Source organism: Nematolebias whitei, chromosome 16, assembly GCF_014905685.2.
Source record: "Nematolebias whitei isolate Nwh7 chromosome 16, NemWhi1, whole genome shotgun sequence".
In the NCBI taxonomy this organism is placed as follows: domain Eukaryota; kingdom Metazoa; phylum Chordata; class Actinopteri; order Cyprinodontiformes; family Rivulidae; genus Nematolebias; species Nematolebias whitei.
In genome coordinates, this window is record NC_056513.1 from 22,222,330 (window position 1) to 22,243,484 (window position 21,155).

The window sequence follows — 21,155 nt, forward strand, 5'->3', positions numbered from 1 at the left end:
ATATATGTATATATATATATATATATACATACACATATATATATATAATACACATATGAATTTGGGTTTGGTTACAGCTGATTGATACTTGGACTAAGTCAGAGAATTTCAGTAGTAAAAGTATGAAAACAATGTAAATGCTGCCTTCAGTGAATTAAGCTGAAAACCAGCAACTAAATAAAATGCAGATGAACAATTATAAAGTTGTTGCTTCTGCACTTACATGAATGAGCAGCCATCACTCATAAAGGAACTCACCGCAGGCTGCTGTCAGTGCGACCATACAACCAGCCATTGCGTGGCTCCTGGACCAGCACAATGACTGTCTCTCCTTTACTGAAAGGTAAAAGCTTTGGGTTGGACGAGGAGGGGTGAGACACCAAGGCTCTCATGGGTCTCCCTCCACCCAAACCCAAAGATTCCCCCACTGAGCTGGAGCGAGAGCGGCTGGGAAGTGGAGATGGAGCTGAAGGGTCAACAAAGAAGCAGTAAGAATACCAAGACATAAAAAAGAGAATATTGGGATTTTTTAAAATGTATTTATGAATTAATACTACACTTGTTTGACTTCAGGTCTAGTCAAGTAACATTCAGCAGATTAATTCTAATTCTCACCTCTAGAGGGCACTCGACCCAGTGCCAGCTGCTCCCTCCTGGCCCAGGACATATCCTCATCTCTGGCTACAGTTTGCAGCAGAGAGCTCACTGACCCTCGGAGCTTAGCACACACAGATTAAAGATTATAAAAGTAAATGCTGCTGTGTACATTCAGTAATTTTATTAAGATACTAAAATGTTTGATAACAAAAAAGATATACTATAGTCCTTTCACAGTAAATTTATAGGAGTTTAAAAAATGCATTGAGAAATCATCATCAAGGTTCTAAGCACACGCTGGTGCACTGGCAGCTCAAACAAGCACAGCTTTATTACAGGCTGCTAAATTGGTTGGATACAAATATCAGATTAATGTCTTCAGTGGAAAAAATAATTAACTAAACTAAGTATGATGCCAGTACCTGCACCTCTTGGTCTAAATGGTTGGGAGTTAGAGATCTGGACCCTCTGGTATCATTCACCTTCACTTTCCAACTATCTGCCTTTTGCTGCAGGGATGCACCGGTCTGAAAACAGATAGGAGACATGAGCACCTCAACCCAATCAAGTAGAAATAAGATTAACACATCCGGAAGGTTAATAAGGTACACAGAGTAGAGTTTTATCAAATAATCCAATTCAATTCAAAATACTTTATTAATCCCAGAGGGAATTTAAATGTTGTAACTCATCATACTGGCTTCATTAAAGAGTTGTTCTAGATGCTGATGGCTGTGGTCAGGAAGGATCTCCTGTAGTGGTCTGTTTTACAGCAGATCTGAAGAAGCCTCTGACTGAAGACACTTGTTGTTGTATGACAGTCTGATGAAGAGGATGCTGAGCGTTGTCTATAATGTTCTTCATTTTATGAAGAATCCTTCTTTGTACAATCATCTCCAAAGGTTCTAGAGGAGTCCCCAGAACTGAGCCAGCCCTCTTTATGAGCTTGTTGATATTTTTAAAGTCATTTGCTCTGGTGCTGCTACCCCAGCAGATAATAAAACAATGAAAATAATGTAATATGCCTAGAATAAATATTCATAGAAACTGTCTAAAATTAATAAACTGTTGAAGGAATATGTTAACAGGGTACTGAAGAGGCTGTAGAACCCTCTACTGGTAAAAGACTGTAACTGCAAGACAAAATGTTGTATCAACAAAAATAGTTTAATATATTAAATATTCTTATTGAGGAGTATTAATTTTGTTGAAGTATGAAAAAGTGTTTTTTTTTTTCTTTTGGCTGCTCCTTTCTTCAGGGTCACTACAATGAGTGAACTTGCACTAAGATTTAGCACAAGTGGCGCAGAAGGCTGCCATTTAGGGTGCTCGGGGGAGCAGACTGGGGGGTTAAGGGCCTTGCTCAAAGATCCAGAGAGGAGCAAATGAAAGTGGAGGCGGGTATAGATGCTTCACCTTTCCTACACACATTTTTTAATGTAACAATCAGGGGATTCAAACTGGAGACTTTCCAATCACAGTCTCACCTTTAACCTCTGCACCACCACCCCCCTCTTAATTATATAAAAATATATTATAATATATTAGGAATGCACAATATTATCGGCATGGTATTGTATCAGCTGATATTAGCAATAAAGTTAAATACTGGACATCGGTCAGTCCATCAAAATAACTAACCGATATAACATCACGCGCACTGTTGAGTTTAGATTTGTAAAAATTTTCAAATTTGCACTATTCGAGTGTTGTCATTGTGTTGGAGAGAGTAAATATCATGAATAAATCTGACATTAAACATAATCCAAGTTCAAGTGTTACATCATTTTCAGCCACCTTTTTGGCATCTGCATTTGATAACAGGCCAAATTGACAAAGACCAAGAAGAATAATTAGGGATGCACAATATTATTGGCATGGTATCGGTATCGGCCGATATTAATGTTAAATTTAAATATCGGACATCGGCCATTCCATTAAAATAACTCACCAATATAAAAGGCGCTGGTTTTGCCTGCAGCGGCAGCACAACGTGATGACGGTGCAGCGGCAATGCAACGCAATGACGTCACGCTCGCCTACCCAAGCTCATGGTGGAGAGGAAAATTCAAAATGTCGACGGTGTGGAAGTTATAATTTTCGTTGGTGAGGATGTCGGATTCCAAAGATTTTTGGACTACATTGAGCCTCGTTACATCGTCCCCAGTCGGAGATATTTTTCTGACGTAACGTTCCCCGAGTTACAAGCCATAATTTTCGTCGTCATTGAGAAGCTAATAGCCGATAGCATGACTCGTTAGGTGAGTTTTACCGCAGACATTTGGACGTCGTGTTAGCCCCGTTAGCATGATTAGTCTTACGGCACAATGGATAGACAAAAACTTTGAACTTAAAAAGTCTGTCCTTCATGCACAGGAGTGCAGAGGATCCCACACTGCAGCTAGGAACCTGGAACAAGCCTCCACAAGTGAGACAGCATCGCAGGCGACTAATGCAAATAAATAACATTTAACTCTTTTCATTTCATATAAGTCAAAGTGCTATGCATATCATATGGCTGTTACTGAATATATGTCACCAGCTCTTACAGCTGTTGCACAATTTTTGTAGCAAATAGGTCTAAATAAGAGGGCTATGTTCTGTCAAAGGAACGTATATAAAATATCAGTATCGGCATCGGTTATCGGCCGAATAAGTTTTAACATTTCGGCCAAAAATTCAATAATGTACATCACTAAGAATAATATAGTATTTTAATTCCACAGCAGAGAAAGCTATGTAGTCTCTGTAAGTAGGTCTAGGGAAAAAAATATCGGTATTGGTATCAGTTATCGGCCAAATAAGTTTTAATATATCGGCATATCAGCCAAAAATCCAATATGGTGCACCCCTACAATATATTGCATAATATGTTGCTATAATGTAAAGCCCAAAGATAAATACTGATTAAATTTCCTTTTAAATTTTAAAATTAATTTGTTAAACCCTAATTTGCTGAATGATTCCTTTGCAACAGAATATTACAGTGATAATTGAAATATTCTGCACATGGTCTCACTTTCAAAACTCTTAAAGGTTGGAGCTACATAAAGACTACATCAAATTCACACTGTGAGGAAGGAGCAGTGTGCTAAACTTTGGTTGGCTGTTGTTGTGCAAAAATGATATTTCTATACCTTGTTTACAAGAAACAGCAGTGACTGAGTGAGGCCGCAGTGCTTCTCTGCCAAGAAACGATACCTCCTCTCCTCCTCTTTCAGGATCTCCTGCTGGCTCTGCTTTAGGTAGATCATGTATTCACTGTTCTCCTAAAAACAAACACACATTGACATATTCTTACACACACAGAGGTTCGGAAACATCACTCCTACCAAGCCACGTTTGTGAGTGTACCAGAGAGTCTCTGTATGTTCCTCGTCTGAGTTTTTTCTCCAGAGCCTCAGCCTGGTTCCTCACCTCCAGCTCGTACACTCTGCGACTACCCTGCAGCACAGCAAACACGCGTATTCATGAATCAGTTTTTCCTGAAAGTCTTTTTAGGAGCTGCACAGAGTAATGTTTGTGCTGATTGGCCATTCTTTCTCCTGTTGGCTACTTTCAAGCAGCAGTGCAGCGTGTCACTGTTGAGCTGACTCATTCTTAATTATCAAGCTGATATTCTTTACACAGGAAGTGGATGCTCTTGTGGAGTTTGAAACAACCATTAACTGCATTTTGGCTAGTTCTGAATGCAAGAGTGTAAGAGGTCAGAAAGTGAGTCTTTTGACTAATATGAAGATACATTTTTGAGGACAGAAACTTTTATTTATTCTTTTATTATGTTGACACCATATTAACAGCTTTAACACTTGTGATTTTAGTATAGCAGTGTATTTTTAAAAATTTCTGTTAGTTTAGGAATTTGTACAGAGTAACCTCAACATGCTGAATATATACAAACTTAAGAATAACCATTTTATTCCTAAAATACCTGAGAAAACTAAACACAAAAACTAGTGTTTTCAGAGTATTCCATCTATTCGTTATTTTACAGCTGAGTTTAAAAAAAGTACTAAATACATGCAGACTTCTAATTAGCTACAAACTTGTAAAGTGAACTCACTTCAATGTACTCCTCATCCAACTTGATATTCTTCTCCATTGCTTGCAACACCTCAATCTGGAACCACTTAAACTGTAGCAGGAAAAAAACACTTATAATGTGACATTTTTTTAAATCAAACTGCATCATTGTTTAAACATTCTGGCCCTAACTGTCAATTTGGTTGGTTTACCAGAATCTGCATGCAAATGTGCTCCTTTTTAAGTGAAATGTATAGTTTATAGAACTGTGGTTTCTCTTAAAAGTCCACTTTTTTGTCACCAAGCTTGTTAAATACTAAAAAACTGCACATGTACTGACCACTCCCTCCATCTCTGCAGTGAGTCTCCTCTGGGTTTCAGCAATCTGGACCAGGACATCCCCTTTGTAAAGCAAAAACAACAGACTTGACTAATCAACACTAGACAGGACCAACACACGTCACATAACTTGAATACTTTAATCTATTCACAGGCACAAAGACATAATTAATTATACATAATTACTACATATTTTGTTTGGTGGAATTTCTTTTCCTAGTAGGCCATGAAAATAATATTTGAGTAAAGATTTTACAAATCTTAATTCCATAATTTACAACTGTTAATGACCAATTCTTTAAAAAAAAAAAAAAAAAAGTCTCAGGTATTTTATTTGTGACTTTGACATTGAAGTTATCATGGCATGTTTAATCCAACAAGCCAAACTGTTAAGAAGGTGGAAGGTTATTAAAAGCATTTTTATTATGGGTGCCTCTGGCTGTGTCTGTTGTGAGCAAGCTACTGAAGTGAGTGCATCTGAATGACTGTCCTCATTTATAATTCAAGAGCTTCCACTTCAGAGGGCCTGTGATCACGCTGTGGCTCCCTGACCCTCCCACTAAGAGTAACTGAAAGCTTAGAGGAATATTTGTCATGCTGTGCTACGCCTACACTCAATAAAAACATGTCAACATGATCATAGTTAAAGTTATTGCACCTACCAAGGGTCAGAATACTTGAGCATATATCAATACTGTATATAAGAGGCTGTGTGCACACAAAACATTAAACAAACCGAGAGATTCAACTTTACGGTTTGGTTAGTGCATCACTATGACAAAGCTAGACATGTACAAGACTTTGGTCCTCTATAAAGACAATTTGTGTTTTTATTATTAACTTAAGAAATATAGGTTGAAATGATGTGTTACAAATATAAACACACAAAGGAAGTCCTGAGGTTCTGCCTCCAGTGTAAGAGTTCAAGTATCTCGTGGTTTTGTTCACGAATGGGGAAAGAATGGAGCGCAAGACTGAGACGGATTAGTGCAGCATCTGCAGTATTGCGGACTCTGTGCCGGTCCATTGTGATGAAGAGGGAGCTGAGCCAGAAGGCAAAGCTCTCCGTTTACTGGTTGGTCTACGTTTCACCTGTGGCCATGAGCTCTGAGTAGTGACCGAAAGAATAAGATCGTGGAGACAGGTGGTTGAAATGAGTTTCCTCCACAGGGTAGCTGGACTCTCCCTTACAGATAAGGTGAGAAGTTCAGTTATCTGGGAGAGACTCAGAGTAGAACCGCTGCTCCTCCACATAGAGAGGAGTCAGTTGAGGTGGTTCGGGCATCTGGTAAGGAATGTTCCTGGGCACCTCCCTAGGGAGGTGCTTCGGGCATGTCCAACTGGGAGGAGACCCCAGGGAAGACCCAGGACACGCTGGAGAGACTATGTCTCTCAGTTGGCCTGGGAACACCTTGGGATTCTCCCAGAAGAGCTGGAAGATGTGGCTGTGGAAAGAGTTGTCTGGACCTCCCTGCTCAAGCTGCTGCTCCCGCGACCCCACTTTGGAATAAGCGGAAGATAATGGATGGATGGATGGATATAAACAAACACACTCACATGGACACACAAGTATGTTTATATTTGTTACTCTTACCAAGAGAATGGGATGAAAGTGTATGAATGGCCTGGTCACCCATCTTAGCCACAGTGCTGAAGTAGGCCTCACTGCAGACGGATAAGGCTGCAGAAAACACACACACACAAAAAACTCTATACCATAAACTTTTATTACATCTACAACAACCTCACACATTTTCAAAGTGCTTTTAATTGGGTCAGCTGGCTTTTACTCATTAGGAACTACAACCTAACGGTGCTGACAACTGATATGTGATTCTGGTCGGGGAATAGCTTCATGCCAGAGGGTTAGGGTTTCCACACTGCCCTGTGACTGATGGCCTATTGTTGTTTCACGAGAACGAGCTGTACATTATTGATGTTTGGTGCTCAGCCACTTACCGCTGCAATGAAGATTGGGAGTAAACTGCAAGCTGACATGTTTTTAGTAAACAAAACCTTATATTCTGAAAATGCCTAAACAACAACAGTTTTATAGAGGCTCCAGTGCTTCTACTTGTTGAAGGGGCTGTGGGGACTTGGAGGCAGGCCACGCCCACATTATTTGGTCCTGTGCAAAAATGAAAACTTCCTGGAAAGATGTCGGGGAAAAAAAAAATAGAATCGATTTTGGGTTCTAAATTACAACAACCCATTTTATTATTTTTGTTAGGAGGCGCTCCTGATGGAATGTCAACGAGTGACAAATATTTACTGAAAATCCCAAGTGCCACAGCAAAAAAAAAGCATTTACTCAAAAATGGCTTCAACCTGATCCACCGATACTCGAGGACTGGTTGAAAATGGTCAAGGAAGCCCACAAAATGGAGCGATTAACATTTATGCTGAGGCTGCAAATTGAACTCTACAGAAAAAGATGGAGTACAAATGGACTTGATTCCTTGAGGGCAATTAGTTGGTGTGGTCTCTCTTAGCCCTGTGAAATGATAAACGCTGCTCAAATACTCAAGTGTCATCCTGACTGCTACCTCATACCTGTAACTTTGTTTATAATTTCCACAAGATTGTGACAATTATCTATTATTATCTATTGGCTCTGTTACTACCTAAATAACCACTTTTTTGCCTATTTTTTCATGCAGTATAAATTAAAATATTTTGAAGCTAAATATCGAGTACCATATAAAATATTACCGCATGATTTCAGAATCCATACAATGACTTCAAGATAAAGTTTCACAAGTATTAAAGAAAACATCATTATGAGCTTTTTTTTTTAAGGGGGGAGGTTGCAATTGTGTTAATCTTGTTACTTTGTACAATATTATAATTATCTGTGCAAAATTCTAATAAATCACTAGTTCTTGTGCAAACAGAAAGCAAATCATTTGCAAACCCCACAGAAATAACAATAAAAATATTTTTACTGACCATGAATGTGGTCTTCTTTACACGAGGCCACACAATAGATGTTTTTAATATAATTTATAGCACCCGGTCCACTCAGTCCATCATTATCTGACTCACCTTGGAAAGCTTTCACATAGCTGTTTCCAAGTGCAACAAGTTTCTGAAGACCTGGGTTGAAGTGTTCCATCAGGTTCTACATCAAACCACAAACACGCATAAAAAAGAGCAACCAACAAGGAAACAGATGAACACAAAAACAGTTCCCGTGTTTTAAAATACGAACAAAATTCAAGAGAATGAAAGAAATATATATATTTTTACTTACCGAGTAGACACTTAAAGTTGATTTATGCAACTGTTCACTGCTGACTCCTGACATAGTGATTAATTATAAAGCCAAGGTCAAATATAAACAACCAAATAAAATTGAAAAAGATGGTCAGTGGAGGATGGAACGTCTTTAAAAAGTCTTGTACCTATTCAGGTTTCTGAAAAAGTTTCAACCAGCCCTTCTTACTTCAGAATCTACAGAGAAAGTCCCCTTCACTCCAGTCCCACCCTTTCTGCTGCTGAGCAAAAACCAACAACCCCCCCACCCACCCCTTTTTTTAATTATCCATTAATGAGATCCTTTGCTGTCTTGTCACCACCTGTTTTCATGGAAAGAGAGAGCAAGCGTGTGCAAAGGGAGTAGGTGGCATTGATATGACCGGATGAATTATTGATTCATGACCTGAAAGAAAACGAGGACAGCCAGGCATCCCTGTGACGTCTGGATTCACACCTGAGGGAGCGTCTTAACTGAAAATAGATGGCCGTCAAGTAATTACTGCTGTCGAGTTTAAAGATAAACAAAATTAGGAAGAACATCTGTGTATAATTCAGGCACCACAAGAAAATCTATCTGTAGTAAAAATCTTTAAATCAACACACAACACTTTCTATGATCATTAAATGGATTAGTGGATTTATAGGAAGCATGGCGTCGGTGACTGGAAGGGAATATTTTCCAACAGTTCTTAGAGTTTGGCATAAAGATTCATTCATTCAAAAGAAACAACACAAACAAAACAAATTTATTAAAAAGAAAAACATTGATTGAAAAGGGTACAGAAAGAAGAAAAAATTATTATTATATCTGCCCCTTATTTAAAAAAATATATAAAATAACTACAAACAAACAACAACCTTCGCTTGAACAATCTCCAAAGTGAAAAGAAAAAAACATCAGGCATTCTTCACATGGCACCATACTTTCCTAACAAATTTAACTTAATCATCTTTTTAAACATATGCATTGTTTGAGAAATTTTTATGGTATATTATTATTCCATAATCCTATTCCTTGAATTACAACACAGCTCCTTCAGACTGGTTCTAAATGGAGGTTTTACAAACATTTACATTCCCTTAAGGTTATAACGACTCTCTTTTTTTAATAAATTTTAATTGAATATTTGGGGGTAATATTTTTTTATGAGCTTTATATATGAATGTAAAATACTATATTCAACCAAATCATAAAATTTTAATAATTTCAGTTGATGAAATAATATATTTGTTGGGTGACCATAGCACTTCCTACTAATAATTCTTATAGCTCTTTTTTGTCAAATGAAAATAGGATTTGTAATTGTTTTGCATGCTTTTCCCCAAACTTCAATACAATAGATTAAATGTGGAACAATCATTACATTATACAATATATACAAAGCTTTGTCATTCGAAAACTATTTTACTTTATACAGTAATGCAATAGATTTTGCTATTTTTATTAAGTAATTTACATGAGATTTCCATGTCAGCTTCTCATCAATAACAACACCCCAAAAGTTTATTTAATTAACTATGATTTTCAATAGTGTCAATTTTAAATGAGACTTTGATAATTTTATTTCCATTACTATATATCATGTAGTTTGTTTTTTCCAATTTTTTTGATCTTATTAAGTTGGAACCAATCCTGCCTGTATCATCTCTAACATCCGTTCAATATCTTCTCCTGAACAAAAAAATGTGGGATCATCTGCAAATAAAACACACTTCAAAAGTCCTGACACATCAACCAGATCATTTGCATACAAAATAAACAACTTTTGTCCCAACACAGAGTCCTGAGGAACTCCACATCCATTTACACAAAATTCTAATTTTACATCATTAACTTGTACAAATTGTCTCCTATTATTCAAATAACTAGATACCCACTGTAGTGCTAATCCTCTAATGATGTATTTATTCAGTTTTTCAAGAAGAATGGTGTGGTCACCAGAGATTCAGAGACATTGGGATGAATTTAATGTAATTGAAATCTTATTTTGGTTTTCAGTAAGACTAGAATCTCAAAGGCTGATTCGTAACAACAATTTAGTGAAAAAGATGGCACTAATCAAAAATGCTGATCCTTGGGTTTACCAAGTTAGCTACAATTTTAGTGTTTAGTGTAAATTCAGAATATTTAATAGCATGTATTTTTTATCACATGCTGTCAACTCTCGGATGATTCAAACAGAACTGAAATCATAAATGACACCACTGTTTGACAAAAGTGTTAATGAGCATTTTTTGTGTATAAATATTTCTGCTTTCAAGTTATGTTCAGTAATATTGTCTCACCTCATGAGGGCTGTTTTTCCTCATTAATAAGAATGAAAGTCATTTTGGCATCTCCATATATTTGGGTTTTTTATATTTATTTGTAACATTTGCTTTAGTTGGTCATTGTCAATGTCAGTTTAATCACATAACAGAAAGTCAGTCTTTCAAATTAAACAAAATTTTAAATACAAAAAGTAATACATGAATATAAAAAGGCAGTGATGTAACTTTAAGTAGTCATTTTAATTATAAATTAAAACAATGGTTTAAAAAGCCCGATGATTGGAAAGGTGGATTAAAAAATATATATATCTGACATTCAGATGCAGATGTGTTCAAGCTGCAACTGTATTTAGGTAACACTAAGAAAACATGATATACTGGCTGTTTAAAGAATTCATTAACAAGAAAAGTGAGCTCTGCTGTAAATCAACATTATCAGCTGTTAAACTAACCTGCAACTTCATCTTCATCTTCTTTTGGCAGTTCCCTCTTCAGGGGTCTCTACAGTGAGTCATCTTCCTCCATCTCACTCTGTCCTCTGCATCCTCTGTCCTCACTCCAACTACCTCCATGTCCTCTCTAACTGCATCCATATATCTCCTCTTTCTCTTTTTCTCTGGACATGTCCAAACCATCTCAGTCTCTAACTTTATCTCCCAGTTGTTCAACCTGTGCTGTACCTCTGATGATCTCATTCCTGATCTTATCCATCCTTGTCACTCCTAAGAAGAACCTCAACATCTTCATTTCTGCCACTTCCAGTTCTTTCTCCTGTCTTTTTGTCAATGCCACTGTCTCCAGACCATACAACATAGCTGGTCTCACAACTGTCTTGTAAACTTTTCCTTTGACCTTTGCCGACACCCTTTTGCCTCAAATCACTCCTGAAACGTTTCTCCATCCACTCCATCCAGTCTGGACTCTCTTCTTCACCTCTTTACCACATTCTCCATTTTCCTGGACAGTGGACCCCAAGTACTTGAAGTCCTGCACCTTTGTGACCTCTGCTCCTTGTAGCCTCACTGTTCCACCAGCCTCCCTCTCATTCACACACATGTACTCTGTCTTACTACGGCTGACTTTCATTCCTCTTCTTTCAAGTGCATACCTCCACCTCTCCAAGTTCTCTTCCACCTGTTCCTTGTTCTCATCATAAATCACATCATCTGCAAACATCATAGTCCACGGGGATTCCTGCCTGACCTCATCTGCTAGTCTGTCCATCACCAGAGCAAACAAGAAGGGGCTCAGAGCTGATCCTTGATGCACACCCACCTCCACCTTGAAGCTATCTGTCACTCCTACAGCACATCTCAGCTAACCTGCAACACATAAACAAAAAGCTGCTCCTAGACACCGAAACATCCGTCTGTAACAGATGGGTTTTATGCCATCAGCCTCTCAAATAGATGTCATTTATAAAAGGAAAATCTAATCATGTCTTTTTGAAATTTGACATTTATTTACATGTAAAACTGGTTTTTCATACTTAAATTAGTCCAGAAAAACACTAACAAATAGAAACAACATCAAGAGGGAGACAGCAGGATGTCATTCACTCTGAGAGAACTGTCAAACTGTAAGTTGGCATATTGAGGCTGAACATCCAGAGTTTTGTCAGATTTTACAGAAATCTTGTCATGGCTGTCAAATGGAAAGAAACTGCAGCAGGCAGAGTCAGTGCTGACTTTCTTCATATTACAGGGAAAACAATATCTGATCATATCACAAAACAGTATTTGGATCGAGCCAGCACTCCAACAGCTACCTTTCTATTTCAGCAAAAATGCACCACACTGACAAGAATGGGTTTATATTGAATTAAGTGTCACAATAAGTATTCGTGTTTTTTTAAGTAAAATTAAATGTACTCTTTTGTTGTGCTCTGTTTATAGCTGAAGTATAGCTAAATATAAGCTCTTAGGGTTGACATTAGTTGAAGGAGCTCAATATAAATATGAATAATAAAAGACGGAGGAGGTGTGATGCTGCTCACTGTTCTGTGCTCTGCTTCAAATTATCAAGGTCATCATAGATGACGTCCTCACCACCGCCATCCTTTTCCTGTCGCTCTTGACAACGGACAACAGTCTCCAGTACAATTTTCAAACGCCTGCTGAGAGCAGCCAGGTGAGGCTCGGACAGCAGAGGAGCCACCTTGTGAAGGAGATCCTGGGACAACGAGGCTCTCATGACATCACTGATATGATACTGAGGCAAAGAGAGGAGCTGAAGACGCAGCCAGGTGGAACGACGAATTCTGAAGGAAAAGGAACGAGCGTAAACAAACAAGGAACTATATCTTTGCTGGGGCGGAGAAAATAAGCAAGAAAAACATTCTTTAGCAATATTAGTTATTTCTTGATTTTCTTTATATATTAATGGGGAAATATCGTAACAGAAAGTGCAGCACATAAATTAAATTCACTTGTGGTACAGTTTATGGAAAACAACATCATATGATAAAAGATATTGCAGCAAACAAAATATGAAATTTAAAGCTAATTAAGATTTAATCATGCTCCTTTTTGTACCTGCAGCACTGTTCAAGTGGTGCTAAAATAGAAGGTTCATCTTTAGAGTGACGCCCAAATCTGCAGACAGCAGACCCAGTGTGAGTCATAATAACAGTCACATGTCAACGATAGACAACTTTGACAAGCATGTTCCTGTCAACATGTGCTGAACATAGAACTCAGTAAAATGTTCCAGTACTCACGCCCTCCCGTTGTCAAGGTGGAGTAGAAAAGTACCGTTTCCAAACTTTTCAAAGGTTTCATAATGATGCCTGTCCATGTTACCTACAAGGAAAAAAAACATCCATTTGTTTATATAGCCCAAAAAATTGTAAATGGACTGTACTTATATAGTTTTATATCTTATCAAGATACTCAAAGCACTTTACAACACAATCTGTGCCCTCATTTACCCATTCATACAGTATTCTATCTTTACAAATAATCAGTGCTTTATCACATTCATACACTGATGGATCACACATCGGAGGCAATGGGGGGTTCAGTGTCTTGCCCAGGGACACTTCAGTATGTGACTGCTGGTGGAATCGAACCCCCAACTCTTGCATTGGAGGACGACTGCTCTACTCAGCCACAGCCACCCCCAAAAATAAAATAACAGAAAACATAACAGAAGTTGACCAAAGCGCTTTACAGTTTAGTCCAATTCAAATGTAAACCAACATTAATAACAAGGATATACAAGAGATCTTGTGTCACTAAGAAAACACAAAAAGTTAAAAATAAAATACAGAAGCACAACATAAAAAAACGTATCAGCTCTAATTGGTTCTCAGACACTGCCTGGTTGTGGTGACATCTGTCTTTTTTTTTATTTCAACAATTCACATATCATGTATAAATAGAAACAAATGGGATCTTTAAAGTTCACTGGGTTTGACTGTTAGTGTTAAAGAACATGCACGATTAAAATCTTTATAATCTGACTGAGAGAAACAAGAACATCCAGTTTAACTGTAAGTATTGTAATGAAAAGCTTGCTTCAAAAAAAGATCAAACAGAAATATTGTGAAACATGAAATGTGTTTAATGGTTTACATGCATTTATTAGCATAAATCCAAAAATTGACTTTAGATGTTCACCATAGCATTTGACTCTTAAGGTTCAACACAGCACATCTGGAGATCAGAACAGTCAGAGTGTACAAACTAATCTCACTCTTCTTAAACTACATAAAACGGGGTCTAGCTTGGTATAAAGAGGAACTTTTGTGACCACGTTAACATCAGTGAGTGCTGAGTTTCCACTCTCCTGCTCACTGTCTAGATAGAGTGGACAGTGATAGACCGATAGCTGCGTGGCAGTCTGTGGAGAGGCATCTGCACCTTGAAGATTGCCTGAATCGAGTAAATATGAATTCTTACAAAACCGATGATCTGTCACAATGTGTGTGCTTCTGACTTGAGCCTTGACACAAAAAAGAGGCATTGGAAACGGCTGGGGGGAAGGAGTGTCCTGTAGGGCTCTGAGCTCTGTATCCCATGATGCTCCTCTCAACTCCAGGCCACACAAATACACAGCATCTGGAGGAAGCAAGGCTGGGTATGAGTTACTACACAAAACCTGGGAACGAGAGAGAGAGGAAAAAAACAATTATTCAAGGTTCACGGTTCTTTACTGTCATTTGCATCACATGTGATACATGAGGTAGAAAAAAATTGTGTACTCAAAGTCCCAGTTATACCCAACAATATCAAAAATAAAAAGTATACGAAGAAACAGTATATAAGGATCTAAGATATACACTAAGATGTATGCTAAACGAATGCTAAACAATACGCTAACGATCTAAGATATATGCTAAATACTAATAATGTAAAATAATACAGTATTTACTATAATTTTATGGTAATGACCACCATAACTTATCCAAATATATATAGAAATATATATATATATATATATATATATATATATATATATATATATATATATATATATAAGTTTAGAAGACAAGTATAGATCAATTTGTGTGCTTTACCTGAAAATGCAGTATTAGATCGCTCGTATATTTGTAATTTTCCTGAGCGCCCTCTCTCAACAATGCCACCAGGAAGCCTCTTGGATTCTTAAAAGCAGACAGCCGATAGGCACCAGGTGGATCTGAAGTACTGTGGTGGAAAACATAAGCGCTGATCAACTCTGCCCTCTTCTCCAACCGAGACACGTCAGTGAAGTTCATCTGGGAGGTGAAGGACAACATGTTCTGAACAGTCTGTTGAAGTTTTGAGAGGAGTGAGGACACCAAATCAATGAGATCATCCCACTCAGCCCTAAGAAAGTCGCCAAGGGGACTGAGAGGAACACTTCCCACATTTCCAATTAAGTTGTCTTTCTTTGTTGTGAGGTAATTCTTTAGAGCCTGCAGCCTCTCTCTTGCATGACTGTAGGCTGGCAGTTTGACAAGCTGGTTCAGTTTGGTGCTGAAACACCTCACTGCTCCAGGAGGAGTTTGGGAGGCCTGCAGTAATTGGTTCAAGTGCAGGCTGTTGATCTTTGTTATCTCAGGGGCCACATCTTCACTGAAACCCAGCAATGCAGGGTCACTGACTGCTGAATTCTGAAAAGGTTTCTCCAAATTCTGTAACAGTCGTGTCAAATCTAAAAAAAAAAAAACGCGCACAGCATCAGTACTTAAAATATAGACAATTGATAAGCATATGTTCAGCATCTTTGACAAACTTACTAATGTTGCTAGGAATTTATGCTCCTTTTGTTGCTATGCTCCTAAACCAGACTTTACTTTATACTGAATACACAATGTCTTTAAAAAATAGTCTAATTACCAAATTGGCCACCGTTGCTGATAATATTTGACAGGATGTGTGGCCCACTGCCGGAAAGGGATGACTTTGTAACAAAGCAAGTCTTGGCAATGTTCTCCAACACCTCTGAATCTGTAGAATCCATTACATGGCCACCATGAACAAGGTTCACTGAGAATAAAACGAGAAATATGTGGTAAAGCATACAATAACTACATGAGGATGACAGTTTTATTGTTTTATTTTAGTCACCTGCTATATACTGCAGAGCTTTTGTTCTATCATGGCAGAGGCTGGCGATGCAAATGTGTGCATCTACTAAAGCAAGGAGGTCGTCCAGACTCCTTTAAAATAAGAAAAAACCCGACATTAAAAACTGGAGTCATCAAAGATAACAGTTTTATCCCCCTTTGCTCACCAGTGATAAATTCTTCCAAAGCCTAAATATTTATATGTCTGTCTCTGCAACAAGATAGAATGGAAGATGGCAGAGCGGAGAAGCAACTCCATGCTGTCATCTGGGACACGTGATGATGGCTGAGTTCGACTAACTGACATCACCTGCTGCAACGAACAGCTCAGCTCTTCTTTCAGATCCCAGGGTGAGTCACAGACAAGCAGCAGGGCACACATTTGCACTGCAGCTGTAAAAAAAATAATTAAAAAAAAAATAATTGCTGAATCACAATTATTACAAAGAGAGCTTTTAATAAGAGAACATAATGTTTTTTTATTACCAGTATTTAAACATCTTATTAGCATAAAATAAGACATATAATTTTAAAAAAAGTGATTTTGAAGTTTAACTTGTGAGGAGAGAGGAAACCAAATCAGTGAGACCATCCCATTCAACCACATAAAAACTACACAGTAAACTATCAAAAACAATTCCCACATTTCTAATGAAAGTTAGAAAATTTAAAAAACAAATATATTGAAGGAATCAGTATTGAACAATAGCCTACTACCAGGACATAATCACAGTGGAAAATCATTGGACTAAATCTATTATAAAATGAGTGACCCAGAAGGGAAGATAAGAATAAAGCAATAATAAATATATAGGAGAGCTACCTGGTAAAGTGTTTGAAGCATTTTCTTGAGTTACAAACCATAACCGAAAACTTGGGTGAATCGTGTGCGTCTCCTCTGTGTATTGTTGATGTTGGCATAAAAGAAAGTAGGAATATAGGGAACAATAAAATACTGTTACATTTACAATAATAACAATGACAAAATTAAGTTAAATGGACTTTTTGTGTTCCTGTTACTTTACCTTTAAAGGAGCCAATCAGTTGACTGAGGCGAGCCACCACATTACTGTCCCAGTGCTCCAATAAATGACAGTTGTTAAAAACCAACCAGTGGCCATCACTAATGGCTTTGTCCATTATTGAAAGAATCATCACTGAATCACACTGTATCCCAAAAGAAATTACTTTTACCTGAACCAAAAAATATTAAAAAAGAGCAAGAAACTTCAACCACAGAGTTAAATTTATCAAGCCTATAACTTAACTATAAATACTGTATACTGTATGTCATACTGTACCTGATCTTTTTTGTCTACAGAGTGGGCCAACTGGTTTATCAAATGAAGAGGCTGAATGCTTATCTGCATTTCTCTTTCTGGATTAGGCAGCAGAAGAGTAATGGGCCCTTCATGTTTTGTTAAATAGCTTAAGATAGCCTTTGGGTTTCCAGTGTGAGAAAATCCTGCTGACTTTTCAGATAGGCAGAGCAGGCAGGTGGCTATAGCATCTGCTACTTTCTCTAAGGAATGTGGAAGGATGGTTTTCCAGAGGACAGCTCGCTGTATCAATGAAAGGTGAGAGTGAGAGCAACAGGGAACGGTTCCTGTCACAGTAGAAGGTGTGAAATGAAGGTATTCCTGCCACTGGATGGGAGATGTGCAAATTGATGCGTTCAGCCCTCTGAAACATGGAATCTTGTCCAAGATGAGAAGCTCAGAGTAAATGTGAGGGGGTATCCAGCTGGGTAGGAGAGTGGATGAGTTTGAAATAATCTTAGAAGAAGTGGAGGTTTTTACTTCAGCTTCATGATATCCTATGTCTTCAAGGCCCCTGAGGAAGACCACCTTCTCTGCTTCAGAGCAAAGCTGATGGTGCTCAAGAACAGCCAAAGACACCAAAAGCTTTAGAACAGCAAAGTGTCTCATAAAAAGACGAGGTCTGTATTGTACCAGCAGCTGGAACACCATCATGTTCAGAATTTCTGGTAACATGCTTTCTGCTCCTTTCCCACTTGCATATGACACTAACGGCCTGCACTTTACACTGAAAGCTTCCTGCATCACTTTGATGAAGTCATGAAGGGAAAAGTAATAGGCAGGAGACAGATGAGCTACTGCCTGCAGGGCCTGGTAGAGGGCAGCAGCCAGCTTTGCTAACTGCCGTGGAGCCGTGAGAAGAGTCTCGTGATGCTCCAGCTCATCACTTAGGTGTTTTATTTCAGCCTGCAGTTCCTTCATTTCTTCTTGACAAACAGCCACACGGGGAAGGATGTGTGTGTCTTTTTGTAGCAAGGTGTCAGATTGCTGAATGTAGTCCATCAAAGCATCCTAAAACAAGAATGTTTAAAGTAAATGAATGTACATCAGCTATGAATACAAACTAGCATTATTGGCAATTAGTACATGGCATGATTGTGTTGTATTCTGCTTTTGTCTCAACAGCTTGATTAAAAATGTGATAATTTTTAAATTTTAGTTAATGTCTTAGAAATGTCAAGGTTAAGTTCCCACATCACACAAACTAAATGTTAAATCAACAGAAAACAGTTTTTATGACAACTAAAAACTAATAAAATACTATTAAAGACAAGAAAATAGCCCTACAATGATTTGACATTAAAAAAAAAAAGAAAAACAGCAGGAGTTAAATGTTGATGTTGCTAAAATCTGGCCTTTTGTTACCTCTTCTGACACCAGTTTCTTCTGCAGAAACTGATTGTAATTCTGGTATCGCTTGTGTTGAATCAGCAGCTCTCCACAATCTGACTGCAGCAGCTGTGTCAGCATCAGTTCCTGGATCTCTTCGGAGCTCAGGGAGAGGTCAACCACAAGTACTTGAGCCAGAATGGACGGATGGATCCCTAGGGAACAAGAGCAAATTAAACTTTGAAGTATAACTTTTAAATATGCAGGGAACAGTCAACTCAACAAGATAATCTAGTGTCCATATTTGCTGCAGTTATTCCATGACAAGGTCCAGTTGTTTATATGATCTGTTACAATTTTAGACAATATTCAAAACAAATGCTTGCAAATCTACTTTACTGGAATCAAAAATAAGATGTCTTCAAGATTGGTTCAAAACAGCCAAAAAAATGGAACTGTAATAGAGCTTCTTACCACTACTAAGTAAATGAACAGGTAGCTTGGTGGTGAAGAAAAGACAGAAATCTGGATGATTCAGCTGAGGAGGCTGCTGTAATCCAGACAACCAACATCCACCGGGACATGTCAACTTTGCCAAAAACTCAGGACTAGGTTCTGCACATTCCAAGTGAGTAATTAGTACTCTCCAACCTGAAAAAGAAGGTTTGAATGAGCATAAGGCTGGCAAAATAGACTTTAACATTTACTGTAACTACCAGGTGTGTTTTCCATTCGAACATTTTCTAATCCACCTTTTTTAGCAGCTTGATCCAACTTGTCCAGCAGCTCTGAATCATCGGCACCAACCACCAGCCTGACCCCAATCTCCTCCTCAAACGTTGCCTTCTCTCCTGTACAGCAGGAATGTAACATGCACCAATTTGAAGAAGTTTCACATTAATTCACACATTTTGTATCATCTTAGATAAAGTCTGTAGATTAAAAGTAAAATATTTTAATAAACACTTACATATATATATATATAAAAAATGTAGGTGAAAAGATGTACTTTCTTTTTGTTTATAATTGTAATGATAATACAATTGTAAATGGAATTGGGTTAAACCTTTTTTTTTTTTTTACTATTTAAAAGGATAAAACAGAAATATGTTAAGGAAATTTAAAGACGTACCAGTAACAAACGAGTTCTGAAAGCTTTCTTCTAAAAGCCGATCTGTGTCTGTTAGAAGAGGCCAATGCTGCATGAGGGCACCTCTGTAGCCCCACAGTAACAGCTTAACCATAAGTCTGGCAGACAGACTGCCTTCAAGCTGACATTCATTCACCCCCAACAACTGACCAAGAGGTATCTGCAGCCTCTCAGTGACAGTTATGGGAAAACCAAGAGAGGATGAAACTGATTCAATATCTGTGTGTGTAAACAGGGAGGTTCTGGGGTCCTTGGGGTTTAGATCGATGCTTCCTGTTTGACATAGCTCTTTCCACTTGTTTAGTAGTTCTGTCCGCAAGTCAGGTCCAAATGGGCCTAAATATGAAATGGCTGCAGCAATAATAAGGGCATCACCAGTTATGTTTTGACAAAGTAACTGTGCCTCCTAAAGGGGAAAAAGAAAACCACTCAGTCTAAAAATATTTATTTAATCTGAAAATGACACATCCATTGCAGATTCTGTCTCACCTGAAATGCAGCCTTCCAGTTTTTGACATGCATCTCCAGCTGTGCAGCACATGCAGTAGCTTCTTCTTCTTGGACCTCAGCTTTGTATAGCTGAATCATAAGATCATCTAGCTCCTTTTGTATGAAACGAAGCTGAAGTTCAGTATCTTCTAACTGTTGATCAACCTCCTTCTTGTGCTGCTTGGCCACTTTAAGTTGACGTCGAGCCTGACTGGCTTGCATTTCCAGTTGAGGCTGGACCAGAAGCTTGTGTTGGATCAAGCAGAACTCGTACACAGCCTGAACCCATCTGCACAGGGACTCACAGGCCTTACTGACCTCTCGTACAGACTCTGGGACAAACTGCGGACTGTGAACTATCTGTCCAAGCTGCTGCAGCTGCTCAAACGTCAGACTAGAGCGGTCAAAAAATTCCATCTCCTGGGGGCAAAAGTATTAGCAAAAAATAAAAAAACACAAATTGATGATGGCAACAAAAAGAACCCTGCTTGCTTGTAATACCTGCATTGTATGTGTGTGTATAAGGATTAAATACATGCTGACCTCTGCTAAAACAAACACTCTGCCTATAATACTGGATTGTAAATAGTCTGTCCTTATCAATGTTCAAACACATATTGAACATTATTATTGATATTGTTTATCTTATTTCTTTATATATTGCATTGTTTATTAACATTTAGGAACTTTTGTGTGAAATCTTTTTATCTGTTGCTGCTGTTACACTTGAATTTCCCATCCGTGGGACAATAAAGGCTGTTTCTATTCTATTCTATTTATATTTATATATATATGTGTGTGTGTGTGTGTGTATGTATATATATAT

At 38.0% G+C, this 21,155-nt stretch overlaps 3 protein-coding genes across 3 annotated transcripts in view; all 3 read right to left on the reverse strand.

The window, feature by feature from the left end:
• Window positions 1-254: 254 nt before the first annotated feature.
• baiap2l2b (BAR/IMD domain containing adaptor protein 2 like 2b) lies at window positions 255-8,266 on the reverse strand. The gene is made up of 10 exons (XM_037690568.1): window positions 8,213-8,266; window positions 8,005-8,080; window positions 6,554-6,640; window positions 4,961-5,022; window positions 4,661-4,732; window positions 3,952-4,041; window positions 3,735-3,866; window positions 1,020-1,124; window positions 616-718; window positions 255-466 (listed from the first exon to the last, which is right to left on the reverse strand). The coding sequence occupies exons 1-10, from the start codon at window positions 8,264-8,266 to the stop codon at window positions 255-257; spliced, it is 993 nt and encodes a 330-aa protein (XP_037546496.1).
• A 4,214-nt stretch (window positions 8,267-12,480) lies between these two features.
• The window catches only part of LOC119422943 (extracellular serine/threonine protein kinase FAM20C-like), a 38,636-nt gene continuing 29,961 nt past the window's right edge, over window positions 12,481-21,155 (reverse strand). The window contains exons 9-11 of the mRNA XM_037690354.1: window positions 13,208-13,289; window positions 13,023-13,082; window positions 12,481-12,748 (exon numbers count right to left, since the gene is read on the reverse strand). Coding sequence (XP_037546282.1) covers window positions 12,481-12,748; window positions 13,023-13,082; window positions 13,208-13,289 — 410 coding nt within the window. The remainder of the gene's footprint in view (window positions 12,749-13,022; window positions 13,083-13,207; window positions 13,290-21,155) is intronic.
• The window catches only part of LOC119422942 (dynein heavy chain domain-containing protein 1-like), a 25,986-nt gene continuing 18,991 nt past the window's right edge, over window positions 14,161-21,155 (reverse strand). Inside the window, exons 31-43 of the mRNA XM_037690353.1 lie at window positions 20,330-20,749; window positions 19,823-20,246; window positions 19,443-19,541; window positions 19,165-19,341; window positions 18,727-18,905; window positions 17,320-18,372; window positions 17,068-17,236; window positions 16,866-16,940; window positions 16,210-16,435; window positions 16,044-16,135; window positions 15,813-15,962; window positions 15,008-15,627; window positions 14,161-14,589 (exon numbers count right to left, since the gene is read on the reverse strand). Of these exons, the coding sequence (XP_037546281.1) occupies window positions 14,161-14,589; window positions 15,008-15,627; window positions 15,813-15,962; window positions 16,044-16,135; window positions 16,210-16,435; window positions 16,866-16,940; window positions 17,068-17,236; window positions 17,320-18,372; window positions 18,727-18,905; window positions 19,165-19,341; window positions 19,443-19,541; window positions 19,823-20,246; window positions 20,330-20,749 (4,113 nt within the window). The remainder of the gene's footprint in view (window positions 14,590-15,007; window positions 15,628-15,812; window positions 15,963-16,043; window positions 16,136-16,209; window positions 16,436-16,865; window positions 16,941-17,067; window positions 17,237-17,319; window positions 18,373-18,726; window positions 18,906-19,164; window positions 19,342-19,442; window positions 19,542-19,822; window positions 20,247-20,329; window positions 20,750-21,155) is intronic.